Source organism: Diceros bicornis, chromosome 26 (genome assembly GCF_020826845.1).
Source record: "Diceros bicornis minor isolate mBicDic1 chromosome 26, mDicBic1.mat.cur, whole genome shotgun sequence".
Classification (NCBI taxonomy): Eukaryota; Metazoa; Chordata; class Mammalia; order Perissodactyla; family Rhinocerotidae; genus Diceros; species Diceros bicornis.
In genome coordinates this window covers 12,118,321-12,132,657 of record NC_080765.1, presented here as the reverse complement: position 1 = coordinate 12,132,657, position 14,337 = coordinate 12,118,321, and the positions used below count along the sequence as shown (strand labels likewise).

Here is a 14,337-nt window from a genome sequence, read left to right as displayed (position 1 = left end):
TTAACTACGGGGAGACAGAAAGACAGATCAGCACAAAACGTGCCAGGCAGTGAAAGTGTTGGGAAGAGGATAAAGCCAGGGAAAAGGATAGAGTGTAGAGACAGTGTGATTGTAGCTCAAGCGGTCAGGGGGCTTCTCCGCAAGGTGACCTGAGGAGGGGGGTCCCCAACCCGTTTCTGGGGGGGAGACCCACTTCTCCCCCCACCACACTGCCTGTACTTCCTTTTCTGTTTGATGATGTTTCTGATTAAACTTTGTTCAATAAACCCAGAAAGTCCTCTTCGTTGGCATGTAATGGCCAGCTCAGGGCATGGAGGGAACAGAAGAAAGATGGAAAGGAAGAGCGTAGGTGCTGGAGAAGGGGAAAGGAACCAAAGCCAGAGGAGGGGGAAAGTTCCAGAAAGGACAGAGCTCAGGAGTTCCTGTAAAAAGTAACCCCCTCACAGGGCTGTGGGGAGTACAAATGAGGTAACCTCGGTAAAGAGCCAGCAGGTAGTGGGTACTCAATGTATTGCATCTAGTGTTCACTGTTTCGTTTTATTCCCAGGATTCCCTGGGTGGTCCCTAAAAATACTGTTCTCTTCTCTCTGGTTCACTGTTTAGATGAGAACACTGTCCACGTGCCTGAGGTCAGCTTCACCTTCCCCAGCGCCATGTGGCAGAGCAGCACAAGCCCGAGCAGGGTGCCCCTCCTGCCCCGGGACATCCGAGGTCAGTGCCTGCCTCCTCCCCTCCCTGTGCCAGCCTGAAGCTCCCACTCCACTGGCTTCCAGGATTCTCAGGCCAGTCTCCATGGGGAGAAGTTGGGGGGTGACAGCAGTACACATACCCTCAGACATGACCACTCACCAAGCGCCCCCTCATCTGTCAGGGAGTGACAGCAGTACATGTACCCTGAGACAAGACCACTCACCAAGTGCCCCCTCATCTGTCGGGGAGTGACAGCAGTACATGTACCCTCAGACATGACCACCCACCCAGTGCCCCCTTGTCTGTCGGGCAGTGACAACAGTACATGTACCCTCAGGTTCCAGCAGTCACCAAGCGCCCCTTCACCCCTTCATCTGCACTCAGAAGCCATACTTGGTCAGTGGCTACTTAACTGGACAGCACAGGTCTAGAACACGACCAAAACCATGCCACCCTGGTTCTTTCGTTCAAAAACATTTGCTTGTTTTATTTGCTTGACTACAACCTCTGGCCAAACTACATCCCAGAAAAGCTGTAGTAATTTTACACAGTCACCAGCAGTCTCCTGAAGGTGCAAGTTTCACCATAACATCGTGGTCCTGGGTGTTAACCTTAAAACAAAAGACACAGTTTTTTCTGCGTGCCTATTACCCCTCGTCTTCTCCCTCTTCCCTCTCCTTTTCTTCTTCTGTTTCTATATCTTGAAGCAAGAAGGACAGCGATGTTTCCTGGGTGTCTGCTAAATCCCAGTGACGGTTTAAGTCATGTTAACATCCATGTTCATGTCATCCTCACTCCAGCCCATGAGGCTTGTCTGGATCCTTTCTGGAGATGGGAAACGCCCTCTGCGTCATTGGCACCATTTTCTCACTCCCTGAACCAATGCACAACCACCTGTCCAGAAGGATGGGTGTAAATCAACAATGGGATTAAGGACCACCAGAGAGGGCTGGTCCCCTGCAGGAAGTTCTTCCTTATGTCTAACCTCAGTCCTTCTTGCTGAACCTTTAACCCTCCTCATGTTAGTGTTTCAGAAAAGGTTAAGAACTTCTCATTATTATGCCTTTCTTTTTAAAGTTCCTTGTGAAAAGGGTCTCAGAGGTGTTTACTGGCTGTGACCTTGGGGCCAGCAGCTCGTAGACCAGAACAGGCTGAGTAACAGCCAACAGTTCACGGCCTGTTTAAACAACTTGTCTTTAAATGTGAGGGGCGGGAAATGTTGTGCAGAGTTTCCCCCATCCTCACTGCGTGTCCACCACAGTGGAGAGGTGGCTGAGGGGAGTCCTGTGGACAGGCCTGCTGTTACTAGAGGAGCAGAGGCCAGGACAGACTCAGAAGTGAGGCCCCTGTTTGGGGAGCGAGAGTCTCACAGGGTCCAGAAGGTGGCCCCGGGCATGGGCAGGCTGGCAGAGGGAGAAGAGCCCATGTAGGCCTTGAACTGAGTCTAGCAGGCGGTTTAGGCCAAGGCCAGGGCGTCCACACTGGGAGGGACCCAGGCAGCGACTCCAGCTGGGACTCTGGCTTCACTGGGGTTTGCCTTGACCACAGACTGAAGTCTCCCCACCCCCCCAGGGTCTACAGACTGCGGAGGCCGACGCCACAGCCCACTGCACCCCAGCAACCTCCGCAGGCACCAGGGCAGCAGCGCCAAGAGGCCAAGAAGACCAAAATAAAGATGGCAGCAGGCAGAGCCGGGGGAAGGCCAGAGAGGCTGATCTCGGGCGCTGGGGTCTCTTGCCCCAGAGTTGGATTTGAGAGATGGGGGCCCTGGCAGGGACACTTTGCGGGGGCAGCCCGCCCTAGGTTTCCACGGCCATTTGCACAGTGTTCACCTCTCCAACCGCCTGCAGAAGCGGGGCTGTCCCTGGAGCATCAGAGCCTTCCCCAGGACCCCTCACAGGGGAGCTAAGGGCCTTGTATGGGTTGTTCCCAATCACAGGTGCTCTTCCCAGGATCACTCCACAGTGCGGTTTCTGCTTCGGGAGAATGCTCTCTGGGGGCTGGGATACCAGGCCATCGCTCTCCAGGTCAGAATCAGGCTGAGGAAGCCTCTGGGGACACCCGAGTAGCTGCCAGCAAGAGGAAGAGAAGAATTTGTCCCCAAACTCCATGTATTAGTTGAGGTTCTCCAGAGAAACAGAACCAGTGTGTGTGTCTGTGTGTACACAGAAGAGGGAGAGGGAGAAAGGGATTGAGATTTACTTTAAGCAATTCATTCACGTGATTGTGGGGACTGGCAAGTCCGAAATCTGCAGGGCAGACTGGAGACCCAGGGAAGAGCTGATGCTGCAGCCTTGAGTCTGGAGGCAAAATTCACTCTTCCTCAGGGACCTCAGTCTTTTTTCCTTTCAGCCTTCGACTGATATGATGAGGCCCACCCACACTGTGAGGGGTAATCTGCTTTCCTCAAAGTCTACTAACTGATTTCAAAGTTAATCTCATCTAAAAAATACCTTCACAGCAACATCTAGATTGCCATTTGACCACGTATCTGGGTCCTGTGGCCTGGCCAAGTTGATGCATAAAATTAACCCTCATGCCCCACAAGCCTTGGGCAGCCTGCAGAGTGACACTGGTCCCCTCCTCATGTGTACACAGGCTCCTGGACAAGCCAGCATCAGGGAAAGATGAGAATGTTCTCCCATTCCTATGACCTACCCATCCCCCACTGTGTTCTAATGTCCCTCTCAACACCCCAGTTACGCAGAGAGGAAAATGCTGCCAGCTGTTAGAAACAAGATAGAACTGTCAAGGTGCATGAAACCAGCCATGTTAACCGGGAACACAAAAGTCCCGGTTCTAATTGCATTAGGATTGTATGAGCTTCAGTCATTTTTTCCTCAAGATAGGACAAAACCCAGAAAATCTCTGCACGCTGGCCCGTGGGAGCTGGACCATCACCTTGTCTGGCTATGCTTTTGGCACTTGCTGTGGTTATCAAACCCGCACCCTCATCCCTTGCTCTCGGGTCACCTTGTTTGGAGGCCATGGGGACCAGCGCCACCTCCCCTGTGGCAGGAGCCACGCTGGGCAGAGCACCTGGCAGGACCAAGATGGGGAACAGAGACGAGCCCTGTGGATTTTGGGAATCGGCCTGTAGCACGTCAGGGCAGGGAGGTGGCGGTGGTGTTGTGGTCTCGTCCCTGAGTGGGAAGCGGGTCGTATTGGACTATGCGTGCCTGGCACGTGGTGGGGTCCCCATAAGTGCTCTGCGAACTGCCCAGCTGGACGCCACGGCCTGGCCTCCCCCTTGCTGTAACCCCTGCTGTCAAGGAAGATGTGCTAGGGGCTTCGTCAGAGCCGTGTTTTCCTTTCTGGTCTTCTTGAGGAGAGTGTGGAGGTAGGCAGGTGGGTCCTATGAACCTTTGGGGGCTCTGCTGCCTGCTGTGCGGCAGACCTGCCATGGCGCTGTCAGAGGCCCATTTCCCTCGCTTGGAGGGAGGTGCAGAGCCCGGGGTGGGGGGCAGAGTGGGAGGACTTCTGCTTTCCTGCCCAGCTCCAGATCCTGGGTGGGGCAGAAGTTGCTGGTTGCCTCTCTATGTCTGCTCTCTTTCTTCCGTGATAATAGAACCCCCAATTTTAGCTGGCCACATGGCTCCCAAAAGAAAGACTATATTTCCCAGCCTCCTTCGCAGCTGTGTATGGCCACGTGACAAAGTTCTGACAAATGGGGTATAGGCCAGAAGCAGCTGCTTCCAGGAATCTTTATCATAAAGGATAATCAGCATGTTCCTCACGCCTCTTTTCTTCTTCACTTCTTCAATCCTGGAATTTGAATGTGATGGCTGGAACTCTAGCCACCATCTTGGGGCCATGAGGGCAAAGGCCATGCTCTAGGTAGGATGGAGGGGGGAGCCGGAAGGAGCCTGGGTCTGTGAGGAGCAGAGATGCCTCTCAGCACTGTGACATCCTGCCTCCAGACTTTAACTTGAGAGAGAATGTCTACCCGAAGACATTGTGGTTTGGTGAACCTCATCCTAGCTGATAGATGAGGGGAGACCCAGGCAGTTGGCAAGTCGTGGCTGGAGACGTCTCTGGTACTTTTGTGGAGTGACAGCAGAGGAGTAGAAATGGCAGCACTGGGGGACGAGGCATGGGGGTCAGGCATGGCCCCTGAGTTGTTCCTGGGGTGGTGTGAGAGTACAGCAGAAACTTCTGGTCTTTCTACACCTCGTCTTGAGTCAGGTATAAAAGTTGGCCAAGAGAGAGAGCTGTTGGATCTCGGGAGTGGGGGTCTTCACTGTGAGGCTGTGGGGTGGCCCATGCCTCTGAAAATGAGCTAAAGAGGCACTTACATCTCAGGGGGTCCCAGCCTCGTGAGGGGAGTGTATTAGTCAGAGTTCCCAGCAAAACAGAACGAATACAATGTGTATATATAGAGAAAGAGATTTATTTTAAGGAATGGGCTCATGCAATTATGGAGGCTGGCAAGGCCCAAATCTGCAGGGTGGGCTGGCAGGCTGGAGACCGAGGGAAGGGCTGATGCTGCAGTCCAAGTTCAAATCTGAGTCTGGAGGCTGCCTGCTGCAGAACTCCCTCTTGCTGAGGGGGAGGTCAGCCTTCTATCCTATTCAGGCCTTCAACTGATTGGACAAGGCCCACCTATGTTATGGAGGGCAATTCACTTCACTCAAAGTCCACCAATTTAAATGTTAATCTCATCCAAAAACACCCTCACAGAATGATCCAGAGTAATATTTGACCACATATCTGGGCACTGAGGCCCAGCCAATGGACACATAAAGTTAACCATCCCAGAGGGGGCACACCCAAGGGCCAGACAGGAGGCCAGCAGAGGACCAGGAAGAGCCAGGATGGAGAAATACACACCCCCTCTGTGCCAGCCACCGTCACAGCTGAGGAGGCCCTTGAGCTCGGGATCAACCCGGGTGACAGCAGCCGAGGGAGGATCTTGAATTTGGCCCAGTGTGAACCCAAAATGACTGAGGAAGATTACACAAGCATCGGAGTGTACACAGGGGTTCTATTTGAGGACTGAGTTCATGTGACCGTCGAATTTGTGTCTGTGACATAAAGATCATCCTGTGATCTCACCACTTAACAAAAGAGAGAAAGTTATATAAAGTGAGAAATAAAAATGCCCTCCCTCATCTCACGCCATCTTGGAGGTAACTTCTCTTTAACAATTGGGTGCGTGTTCTTCCCAATTTTCCCTCAAAATAATCCAAGTTAGAAGGGTCTCAGTTTAGGTTCCCACAAATGTGGAGACTGCGACAAGACCAAGGTGCAGGTGGTTGACCCTGAGGGCCAGGAGGCACTTGCAGCCCCTGGCAGTGGAGGGGGCCGTGGGGGCATTAACCCTGCAGGGTGGGAGTCCAGGCAGTGGAGGGACCCAGGGCAGAGGATGAACACTCAGGGGTGAACCTCAGAGCAAAGAGCACTGCAGCCAATCAGAGCCGTCCACGCCTGCAGCGGGACTCAGAGGCCAGGCCCCGGGCTGTGAGCGCGGACCAGAGGCATCTGGGACGAGAAAGTCCTGTACACACTCACTCACACTCTCACGCACACTGACACTCTCTCACCCTCACACACTCACACCCTCCCCCTCCCCCACACCCATGCACCTGTCTCCAGCCCCCCTGCTGTCGCTCCCTCTGCCCCCTCTGCTCGGAGTGCCCTTCCCCACCCTCTCTCACAGCTCTGGGTCCTTCCCAAGCTCAGCACAGAATCTCACCTCCCTAGAGGCCTCCTTTCCTTACCTGCTAGCCCCATGCGCTCAGAGCCTTCCTGCTCACTGCACTTCCCCACCAGGTGACGACTGCCTTTCTGCAAGTGTCCCCACCTCTGCACCCCCAGCTCCTTGGACCAGGCCCTGCATCATCCCTGGCCCAGGGCAGGTGCTCAGGAATGGCTGTGGAATGAACGAATGAATGAATGAGTGCAGACGCTGTGCTGAGAGCTGGAGCGACAGGGCTGGGGTGCTGGCCTGGGACATCGTGGTGCTGTGGGAGATCGGTCCCTCAGCAGACAGCGTGCAGCATTATGGGCTGTGCAGATGTGTCCACACACCACGGTGGCCCTCCAGGGGCCTCGCTGTGTGTGTCCTGGGATCCAACGGAGACAAGAGGAAGCAGGTGCTGAAACTAACAAGATGTCAGAGATGTGTCCAGATGTGTGCCCAGCACGTTATTCATGGCCTCGTCACAAGCCTCAGATGCCGCCCTCAGCCTGCGGCCCAGGAGGCGGGACCCTTGCTTGGTTACTTGGTGAACAGGTGGTGAGCCGGGATTTGAACCCAGGTGCATGGCCTTTTCCCTTGTCACCTCCAGCAGCCAGGCAGGATGTGCTGGGCAATAAGGAGTCACAGCATATTCCTGAGCAGGGGAGAAACCTGAGTGTGTGTCGTCGTTGCATGGTGCGTGGCGGCTCGTAGCTGCTTAGCGAACATGGGCTGAGAGCTGGGGGACGAGGAAGGAGGATGTTAGAGAAACAGGGTCCTTAAATGTGTGTGTGGAAGGAGGGGCAGGTTATGAAACCTGGTGAGAATTTGTGTTATATACGCGTATGCATATGCACACATTTGTGTATCTGGAGGTGCAGGTGTGTGTGTGTGTCTACACCGACCCATATGTGCTGCACAGAACAGCTTTGGCAGGAAATCCAAGAGACTGGTCACAGTGAGGGATTCGGTGGCGGGCGAGGAGTGGGTAGGAGATTCCCTTCACCTTGTACACGGTTTTGAACTATTGGATTTTTACCATGTTCACATACGACCTAGTGCAAAAAAATTATTTTTAAAACAGCCATGGTTCTATTATATGCGGGTGTGGGCAGCTCTCTGAGATAAACCAACTGAAAAAAATAAAGGTTCAGAACAGTAGGTATGACATGATTTTATGTCTGTATGACGACGCTTATATAGATGTATACAAATGTGGTTGACATAGATGTTTCTGGAAGAATTCCTACGATGCAAAGACGAAAACTGGTGCTGTGTTTGCAAAGTGAAAGCCACTGATGAGCGGTAGGATGGGGCTGTGAGGGAGGGTGGGAAATTCCCCTTCAAAAAGGATTCTTTGTTCTGCAGACGGAGTCTCCCCAAGTTTCTAGAGCTGGTGAGGTCCCAGTTAAGCTTATGGGGTTTCAGAGTCCTTTGTCAGGGCTGTGTGTGTGTGTGTGTGTGTGTGTGCATCTGTGCCCATATCTGTGTACCTCTGCATGTGTATGAGTGTGTGTGTCTGTGCATATGTGTGAGCATCTGTGTCCGTATCTGTGTGAGTACGAGTGAGTGTGTGTGGTGTGAGTGCACTCGTGTGTATCTGTGTATGCGTGAGTGTGAGCCTCTGTGTGAATGTGTGTGTGTGCTGGGCAAGGAGCAGGCCATCCCATGGGGCCCCTCCCAGGAAGGGAGAGCTTTGTCAAGGGGACCTTTTTGCTAAGAGCTTCACACGCATTCTGAGACATCGGGCTGCGTGCAAGAATTGACACAAGAACTTGACACTCTGGGCAGAAATACAACTTGTGACTTTTTTTCACAAGTTTAGAATTAGCTCAAGTACTACTCAGCAGGATACTTACCGCTAGGAAGGATCAGGTGGAATGTCCGTGTAGTTTCCCAGATGGAAAAGGAAGATGAGCCCATGGCACAATATTTGGATTTCATAAAGCTTCAGCGATTGTTTCGTATTGTCCTAAGAAGAACTACGTAGTCACTTTTCTCAGCTCAGTGCATTCCCAGACTTCCATAGACTAAAACCCCTGCACAGGCAGCTGGGGGTCTTGTACTAACCAGACTAAGGAGGGTGGCCACGTGGGAGAGGGGGTCAGAGCCTCTGCCTGCAGAGAGTGGCCAAGGGGCGGCCTGTGGCGACATCCCTCGGTGGGTGGTTGGGGTGGGTTTCCCTGTGTGGGAGAAGCTTCACTGACAAGTTGTAAATTCACGAGAACACAATTCCTCATGCAGCCAGGACGGAACTTGCAGGAACAGACCTGGAAGGAGGAGGAGATGCCCCGCCCTCTCTACCGTAATGGTCTTTCGCCGCAGGTGTCAGAGAGCAGGAAGAAAGGAAGATGTTCTCTGTGTGCTGGCTTAGCGTCCTGTGGCTGCTCTAACAAAGCTCGACAAGCCCAGTGGCTTAGAATCACAGACATTTATTGTCTCGCAGGCCTGCAAGCCAGAAGTCTGTGGTCAAGGTTTCGCCTGGGCCGCGCTCCCCCTGAAGGCGCTAGGGGGAGGATCTGGTCTCGCAGCCTCTGCTGGTTCCTTGGCTGTGGCAGCGTAATCCAGTCTTCCCATGGCGTTTTCCCTGCGTGCCTGTGTCTCTTTTCATAAGGACACCAGTTTCATCGGATCAGGGGCCCACCCTCTTCCAGTCTGATGTCATCTGAGCTAATTACATCTGCCACAACCGATAAGGTCACATTCTGAGGTGCCGGGGGTTAGGACTCCAACAGATGCACTGGGGGGCAAGGGGGACACAATCCAGCACATAACAAATGGAGAGAAAAGAAGTAGAAAAAGGCGACCCGTGGGCCGCAGGTGTGTAAGGACGTTTGCCAAGGGCCCTCAGCTGGGTGCTGGGCCCACCGCAGGCCTGATGTTTCATTGGTTGCATGAAATGTGTCATTTGCTTTTCATTTTTCATATACAACGAGATTTGCTATGTTTATTTGCTATGTTTAAATTCTTATTAGGATGTCTAACAAAGTTTTTTCCACTATCCCTTTAACTATGCTTCTGTAAACTATTTATAAAATGACTTCAAATACACATATTTAAATGGATCCACTGGACCCAAGTGGTAAATAGTGACTGTGATTTTTCCTGGTATTCGAGGGTTAAAGCTGAATTAAAAGTTGCAAACTTGTCTTTCCCACACCCAAATGACCAACACATGCAAAACCTGGGCTGACCAAATGTGTGGCATCAAATTGCCTTTTTTTGGTGTGTGTGAGGAAGATTAGCCCTGAGCTAACATCTGTTGCCAATCCTCCTCTTTTTGCTGAGGAAGATTGGCCCTCAGCTGACATCTGTGCCCATCTTCCTCTACTTTATATGGGATGCCGCCACAGCATGGCCTGACAAGTGGTGCAGCAGGTTGGCACCCAGGATCTGAACCCGTGAACCCTGGGCCGCTGCAGTGGAGCGTGAGAACTTAACTACTACGCCACTGGGCCAGCCCCTCAAGTTGCCTTTAATGGCTCCATGTGGAGCCTCCTCCACCCTCGGCCAGCGCAGGAGGGGTTCCAGGATGGGCTGCCTCCCGGGCCTGGCTGCCTCGTTCTGCCCTGGTGATGGTGGGGGTGCCATGGCTGCACCCCTGGAGCCCCACTTGTCTCCATTTGCATTTCTCTCCACGTTTCTGCTTTTCCATCTGTACCCTGGGGCCAGTGGCACCTACCTGCCTCCCTCCAAGGGCTACGCTGAGGGTGGACACGATTGAAACTCTGGTGGAAATGCTTTCTCTGCTGGCCTTACACGTGGGGCAGAATCAGGTAAGCTCACCATCACCCTTGAAAATCTCCTGCATCAACTACACAGAGCAGCATCCGTTTTAAGGCCAGCCCTTTAAGGTTACACAGTCAACGCAAGAAGCCCCGAGCTCGACTCAGGAGGGCAGCAAAGGGGGCTCCGGGCAGACACATGGCTATTCTGGCAACTTTAAGAGAACCGGCAGGTGTCATTGGGGACTGGTGCATTGATAGAGGACGTGTGACGACTTCTGAACAGCCCTCACCCATCTGCAGGCAGCGTGGAGCCTGTCCTGTGACCTCACTGGGGGTCCTGGTATCTTGTACAGGACAGAGGCCGAACGTGCAAACGAGGTGACTCCACCGGGAATGTCCTGTGTTTATTTCTGTGGTTGTGGTTGTTCCGAGGCTTCTTTGCAAGAGCAGAGGGACGTGAGGGAGCCGATTCAAGAGTGTGACCGAGAGAGAGATGGGCAAGGAAGAAAAGCCCTTTGGAAAATGGTGGAGAGAATTAGTGGGGTTTTCCTGAGGAGAAGATGCATAAAGTCTGAGTGGCCCAATGGTAGGGAGTGAGCTCCACAACTTGGAGGTGTGCAAGTGGGGGAGAGCCCCCTTGTAAAGAGCATGATGTTGGTGACTAAGCCATCAGGTGAGAGGAGGTTTAACCATCTTGGGCTCCTTCCTGAGAGTCATCCTATTTCCGAGGAGGCTGGAGACTCGTTCCCCCAGCTGGCTTGTCCTTTCTGACTTTGCATGGATTCACTTGTGGGGGTCATCTTAGCCAGTGGCTCCCTCCTCAGGGGTCCCCAGGCTCCTGTCCATACCCCACAGTAGCCTTTAGGATGAGGAATTGGGAGGCTGGGTCTCACTCTTCCAATGTTCTTGTAGCTCCTCCAGCCAGGGCCCGGGCCCATCTGACCTTGGCCCCTCCAGGGTCCTCCCCATTCCCTCCCTTTGGGGGCTCCCACTGCTTCCAGAATGAAATGCAGCCTCTGTGGCATCTGGCCCCTACCGGCCATTCCAGCAACCAGGAGGGGAAAGCAGAAGGCGGTGGGGAGGGTTTGCCAGGACCGGGATGTGGAGTGAGGTGCCAGGATTTGGCTTGTGGACCTCTGGGTGATGGCACCCATTTACATCACTTCCTATGCACCCCCTTTCCCTGAGTTAAAGACGCAGTCATCCAACTGTCTCCCTGACAGCTGTGATATCCAGAAGGTGGCTCCCTCTCTACATGTACAACATCACATTCATAAAGTTTGCTCCCCCAAACTGTTGTCCTCCAGGCACTCCTCTCTCTCATGGTGGCACCACCATCCACCCAACCGCCCATGCAGACATCGGGGCCTCACCCTTGACTTCTCTCTCCTCTCTCCCCCCATCAGCCAATCCCTAAGCCTACTCTCTCCTCTATGCGCCTTTCTCCAAATCTCTCTCCATCGTCCTCTTCCCCCCATCTCCTCTCCTGCCCCCACCCAAGCCTAAGACACCATCCTCCCCATCAGGACCACCGCGGTGCCTCCTAGCTGGTCTCCCCCAGAAATGCTGTCAGGGGCCAGGACTTTGCGCACCCCATCTCTCTCAATAATGCATAACCACGGTAGGAGGGAGGAGGGAGGGGCTGTTATTTCAAGCATGAAACAGGTAAGGAACTGACGCTCGGAGAGGCTGGAGGACCTGCCAATAGCCCCAGCGTCAGGGGCTGGGTTCCTACCACTCCTGTATTACCCCACACCACTCCCAAAAGGTCTGAAACAGAAACACAGCAGTGAGCCTGGGGTGGGGCTGAGGCAGGAGCTCAGTCTTAATCAGGAGGGTTCATCTGTTCGTTCTCCTGGGTTTTCACATCACCTGCAAAGAAGGAGAGTGGACCTTGCAAGTCTCACACCTCCTCTTCGTGTTTTTCCTTATTCTGTTGGTGCTCACACCCATCAAGCACCCAGAAGTGATCAGAAGCTGCCGCTATCAGGCACGGCTGGTATTTCCTGCCCAAGCCACAGTTACTTCTTTTTCCTGTTGCAACGCTGGTTAGGAAACCAGAAATAGTTGTAGCCGGTAGGGGACATCGCGACAACTCGCACTAAAACTGCGGGGCTGAGCCAGGCTGTGGTCAGCCCCAGGGAGGCCGCAGCCTTTGCACAGTGGTCCAGGGGCCCTAAAGGTGGGACGCAGCCAGCAAAGTCGCTGTGGGCAAAGACAGCCGGTGGGGTCCACCAGCTTGAAGGAGCTTGGGGAATGGAAGACCGGGAGATGAAAGTCACCACGGGGGGCATCTCCAGGCAGAGCTGGCTTGCTCACAGAGCCCCCATGGCAGGTGCCCTCCCAGTCAGGGAGGCCACTGGAGTGCAGTGGAGCTTTGGCTCCAGAGCCCCAAATTTGGCTTCTGATCCCCACTCTTCACTTACACAGCTGTGCATCTTGGGCTAGTTGGTTAACTTCTCTGAGCCTCTGCTACCTTTTCTGTAAATGAGGAGATAATATGCAGCTATTTCAGAGAGGGTAAGTAAAAATGTGGGTGCGTTGCTAATGTAAGAACTAGGTTTTTTTTTTTTTTTTAAATCAAGGTGTAATTGACAAGATAAAATCAACCATTTTAAAGTGAACAATCTGTCACATTTAGCACATTCACAGTGCTGTGCATCGGTCACCTCTGTCTTGTTTCAAAGCATTTCATCACCCCAAAAGGGGACCTGGTCCCATCGTGCAGCTTCCCCCCATCCTGTCCCCCTAGGGAAGGGTGGTCTTTATCTTAGCTCCAAGTCCCATCAGCTGAGACCCTCGCCCTGTGTCAGAAGCCCGAGTCCTGGCACTCACCCAACGGCCTTGGAGCTTTGTTCAAATTCCCAAAAAGCCTTTTGCAGTGTGAGAGTCTGGCTCCTGGGTACTTGAATCTCTATTTAATTCAAACCAACCTTCACCAACCTTCCCAGGGGCTGGGATCTCATGGGAAGCTCTTCAAAATCCACCACATGCTTTATCCTGGCAACGGGTCTGAGAAGTCTGGCTGGAACTCAACATTAGAGTTTTATTTCCTGTGTCCCACTCTCATTTGACCAGGGAACCCTCTATCTTATCAAGGGGCACCCATAACCCTCTGCATGCCACCATTTCAGGGGACAGTTGGGAATTGCTGGCCTAGTGGAAACTTTGAGTGCCTCTGAATGCAGGTCCTCTGGGTACTGATTTCATTTCATCTTCATCATGTACCACTTCTTCGTAATTAGCAAAATCTTGGCTGGGGAGGTTTTTTAATGGAAGTATAATTTATGTATGACAAAATTTATCCTTTTGAGGGTACAATTTTACGAGTTTTGACAAACGCATATAGTCATGTGACCACCCCCACTACAATCAAGATACACAACTATTCCATCACCCCTAAATTTCCTCCTGCCCCTTCCTAGTCAACGCCTCCTCAAACCCCAATCCCCAGAAAGCCCCTGTCCCTATTGATTTGCCTTTTCCAGAATGTCACTTAAATGGAACCACACAGTATGTACTATTTTGTGATCGGGTTCTTTTACTCAGGGGCATGCATCTGAGGCTCATCTGTGTTGGTGTGTGGATCGGCAGTTTGTTCTTTCTCATTGTTGAGATGTATTCCAACGTACGGATGGGCCACAGTACATCTACTCATTTGTCAGTTGAAGGATTTGGGGCTGTTTCCAGTTTGGGGCAATTGTGAATAAAGCCACTAAAAACACTCCTGTACAGTTTTTGTGCCAATACGAGTCTTCATTTCTCTTAGGTTAATACCTAGCAGCAGGTTGGCTGGGCTGTAGGATGGATTTATGTTTAACTTGTCAAGAAACTGCTGACCTGTTTTCCAGAGGCTGTGCCATGCTGCATTCCTGCCAGCAGTGGAGGAGAGTTCCAGCTGCAACTTCACCAGCACTTGGTATTGTCAGTTTTTTAAAATTTATTTTAACCATTCTAATAAATATTTAATAGGAAATAACACTTAAAAACGGTTTATTATGTAATTTTTGATAAATATTATTATGGGCTACTTGTGTCCCCCCCACCCCAAAAGGGTATGTTGGAGGCCTAAACCCCAGGACTTCAGAATGTGACCTTATTTGGAAAGAGAATCTTTACAGAGGAAATCAAGTTAAAATTAGGTCATTAGGATGGGCCCTAATCCAATATGACTGTGTCCTTATAAAAAGAGGAAATTTGACACAGAGACAGATGCACACAGAGGGAAGTTAATGTGAA

At 52.3% G+C, this 14,337-nt stretch overlaps 1 protein-coding gene across 1 annotated transcript in view; it reads left to right on the top strand.

Annotated features, from left to right (window-relative positions):
* Positions 1 to 7,681, top strand: part of LOC131422914 (kinesin-like protein KIF19) — a 62,454-nt gene extending 54,773 nt beyond the window's left edge. Inside the window, exons 20-21 of the mRNA XM_058570540.1 lie at positions 604 to 711; positions 2,263 to 7,681. Coding sequence (XP_058426523.1) covers positions 604 to 711; positions 2,263 to 2,363 — 209 coding nt within the window. The 3' untranslated portion in view covers positions 2,364 to 7,681. The remainder of the gene's footprint in view (positions 1 to 603; positions 712 to 2,262) is intronic.
* The last annotated feature ends 6,656 nt before the right edge of the window (positions 7,682 to 14,337 follow it).